The following is a 3,550-nucleotide window of genomic DNA, read 5'->3' as shown; positions in this document are numbered from 1 at the left end:
GAAACTAATCTAAACTGAAAGAGAAAGATAATAGTGGGGGGAACTGACAGGAACCGGTCTTTCACCCCTTTATTCACTTCTGGGTACTTGTTTTATTTTGTTGTCACTTCTCTTTATTTCGAACTATTTTGGAATTTTATAAAACCTGGATAGTTTAGTTGTAAAATGATTGTCAGTGCAGAGTATAAAATTACCATGCTGCCATTGGATAGAGCGCCAATACTCTCGATTCACTCTGTGGTTTGCATAGCCCTCACTTCTTTAGGAACTCCGAGATAAATTGAGACAATTCTGTTTCGAGCTCTGCACTGTTTACGCACTTCCGTGATTAGGGATTTGAATGAGGTAACTCTCGAAAAAAACAAACAAACTATTAAAAATATACAACGGATAGACAGTTGTTAGAGGATTTTAATTATTAAAACAGATTTACCAGGAGTGAAGGGGGCTCTGAAACCAACTGGCAAGCAGACAATCGACAAATGCAAGGTGAAGATAACGAACAGTGATCAATCTCATTATTCCCATAAGCAATACAAAATAGATAGTTGGGCAAACACGGACCCCTGGACACACCAGAATCACGGGAAGGGGTAAACTGAGTTACAAGCCCTGTTAAATGTAAGGTGAAGATAACGAGTTGTGCACACACGGACCCCTGGATACACCAGAAGTGGGACCAGGTGCCTAGGAGGAGTAATCATCCCCTGTTGACCAGTCACTGAATCAGTGGGATAAGACAATTTTTAAACATGGATAAATTAGTAGTATGTGGTAATAACAATGTAGTCAAGCTCCTTGATAGGTAAAAAAAATTAAAAAGAGACACCATAGATCGGAGAGAAATAATTATTCATAGTTCGAATTTCTCCGTTGTTTACATCTAGGTCAGGCAGTGCAATATCCTTGACCAAGGTGTCTATGGATTTGTATGGTCGTGGTCGTGCCCTTGGCCGTGGTCATGGCCTTGGCCATGGTTGTGGCCTTGACCGTGATCGTGATCGTGAATGTGGCCTTGACCGTGGTTGTGGCCTTGACCATGGTCGTGGTCATGGTTGTGGCCTTGACCGTGGTCGTGGTCATGATCGTGGTCTGGAAACCAAAAATAAATTCATATGTAAATAAATAAATGTATATATAAATAGATAATTTTCATTTTAAAAACAGACTATTTTTACAATGAAAACTAGGTCATTTATTGGAGAGAGAGAGAAAAAAGTATATATCTATGTTAGAAAACTAACTGTTCGATTTCGTTTGCCCATAATCTGTACATAGACTATATATAAACGTAGTTACTTACGTGAATCCACCAAGCGGAGCCCCACCATTACAACCTAGCAAACGAAATGATCAGATAGGTGTAAACTTTACAAACCTTTTCACGTGTCATTGCTTACAACAAGGACAACACCTTTACTACTATTGATGCTAATTTCCTTCAGGAATCAGATTTAATGGAATGGGGATTTCATTTTTCGTGATAAACCTCTTTCAAAATAAAGAGTGACATTACATATGCCTCGTATTTTACCCAGTAGATATATCTCCCATGGTAAGAGTTCAAGCTAATTTTCAGATCATTCATAAACTATGAAGCAGAACAGAATTACATGATTATTTCCAGTAACAACATTTCATAAAGGCATTTTCGCGTTTTGTCAGACAATTCAAACTACAATCGAACAATATGTTCATATGACTTTATCGGTTCCATTTAATTAATTTCACTCAAACCATGAAATGGTACACGAATCATCTGTACAATATATACAACATATGGAGCTAACGGGGAAATGAAATCCTTATACACTATTTTTTTTTATCATTAATCATTAGACATTGATTGGTTGATTGATTGATGTTTTCCGCCACACTCAAGAATTTTTCAGTTATCTGGTGTCGCCCAGTTTTTATTGTTGGAAGAGAGAACCCAGATACAATATACCTGGGACGAGACCATCGACCTACCGAAAGTAAACTGGGAAACTTTTTCACTTACCGGCACGAGCGGAATTCGAACGCGCGCCGACCAGAGGTGAGAGGCCGCGTGATTATGAGCGCGATACTCTAACCACTCGGCCACGGAGACCACCATTAGACATTGGATGTTAAATACTAAAATTAGATAATAAAGAATGCCTGTGATCTGTTCTCATTTTATACATCATTGAATATGTAGGAATATAGTTTACGCTTCATAATAAACATAGCTGCAAAACTTTCCGAGAAAATATTGGAACAGATGAAAGAGCAGCTGCAAATCCACCCTTTATAATAAAAAACAACAAAAAAAAAAACGATTTACAGCGCACTAAAAATGCGTAAGTTTGAGGTGTCTTATATCGCTATTTTCTTGCAACGCCGTCTCATAAATTTAATATCAAACTATACTTGTGTCCAAATACATCATCAAATATTCATTAAAGGGATGGATTCACAATTTCCCCCAAACAAGTATGGGGTTTTTTCACTTTAATGATCAAAATCTAAAGTCTAAAATGTTTATAAAAAACCCAAGTTACAGTGACAGAAGCGCAATGTAGAGAGCTCAGTATTTCTTTCAAAAGAAGGATCGGGGTGTTTATTGTTTACGACGATTTCATACTAAATGGACATTGTTCCAAATCTATTGTTGATATCACATTTCAAGTATACTTTGGGTAAAATGTGTCATTTAAGGTTAAAATGTATGACTGTACCAAATGAAGATGCTTTAAATTACAAAATTAACATTTCATTGGTGTGTTTGTATACATGAAAGGTGAAGATAACGAACAGTAATCAATCTCATAACTCAAAGAATCAAGTCTTTGTTTACGTAACACAAAATTAAAACTGAAATATTGCTCTTATCCTTGCATTCAGAAGGTCCAAATTTTGGTTGTCGATATTAAATGAAGTTTATTCTTAATTTTAGCATGAAAAATGAAGGAAATGTTCTTCTTTTTAAAAAAAACCGTGAACCAGTCCCTTTAAACCCCCATACGACCCGAAAACTCACAGCTTTTGATGATTTCGTTTGATGACGTAATCATATCCCAGAGAGCTACAGTTCTGCAGCTACAATACCCCCCCCTAAGCAGTTTATGGGGGAAAAAATTCCAACTTACCTAAATTCATATGAAATAAATAGTAATTGCATCCATTCCTTTATTGTAAAATTAAAGACATGCAGGTTACTTACAAGTAAGAGTGTTGTTATGTAAATCAGTTTCATACTTCGTACTTCTCTGCACAATGAAGGGACGAAAAGCTTCTCAAATGAAATATTCTGCGAAACATAGTGTTTATATAACCGGGTTAATCACTTAAAGTAACACGTGGCTACTTAGTTTATATCTAATGTACATTTACTGCATTAAAGATATTGAAATCAAATGTTAGAAAAGCACATTTTTTTCCTACGTCAACTATGCAGAAATTATTCGATGCAATATAATGGCAATTAAAATAGTTTAAAAAATAAACTCGATATCGCGTTTTATTCCGCGTGTGCGCGCTGCAGGGATAAAAAGCCACATACCATTGAGGTACTAAAGCCGTTATC

General features: G+C 36.2%; 1 protein-coding gene across 1 annotated transcript; it reads right to left on the bottom strand.

The window, feature by feature from the left end:
- Nucleotides 1-837: 837 nt before the first annotated feature.
- LOC125661811 (urease accessory protein UreE-like) lies at nt 838-3,259 on the bottom strand. Its single transcript, XM_056146148.1, has 3 exons — nt 3,188-3,259; nt 1,304-1,337; nt 838-1,092 (listed from the first exon to the last, which is right to left on the bottom strand). The coding sequence occupies exons 1-3, from the start codon at nt 3,218-3,220 to the stop codon at nt 920-922; spliced, it is 240 nt and encodes a 79-aa protein (XP_056002123.1). The 5' UTR covers nt 3,221-3,259; the 3' UTR covers nt 838-919.
- Between the last annotated feature and the right edge of the window lie 291 nt (nt 3,260-3,550).

The sequence above is a fragment of the Ostrea edulis genome, chromosome 8 (genome assembly GCF_947568905.1).
Source record: "Ostrea edulis chromosome 8, xbOstEdul1.1, whole genome shotgun sequence".
In the NCBI taxonomy this organism is placed as follows: Eukaryota; Metazoa; Mollusca; class Bivalvia; order Ostreida; family Ostreidae; genus Ostrea; species Ostrea edulis.
Note: the sequence above shows the minus strand (reverse complement) of the source record. Positions and strands in the feature narration are given on the sequence as shown.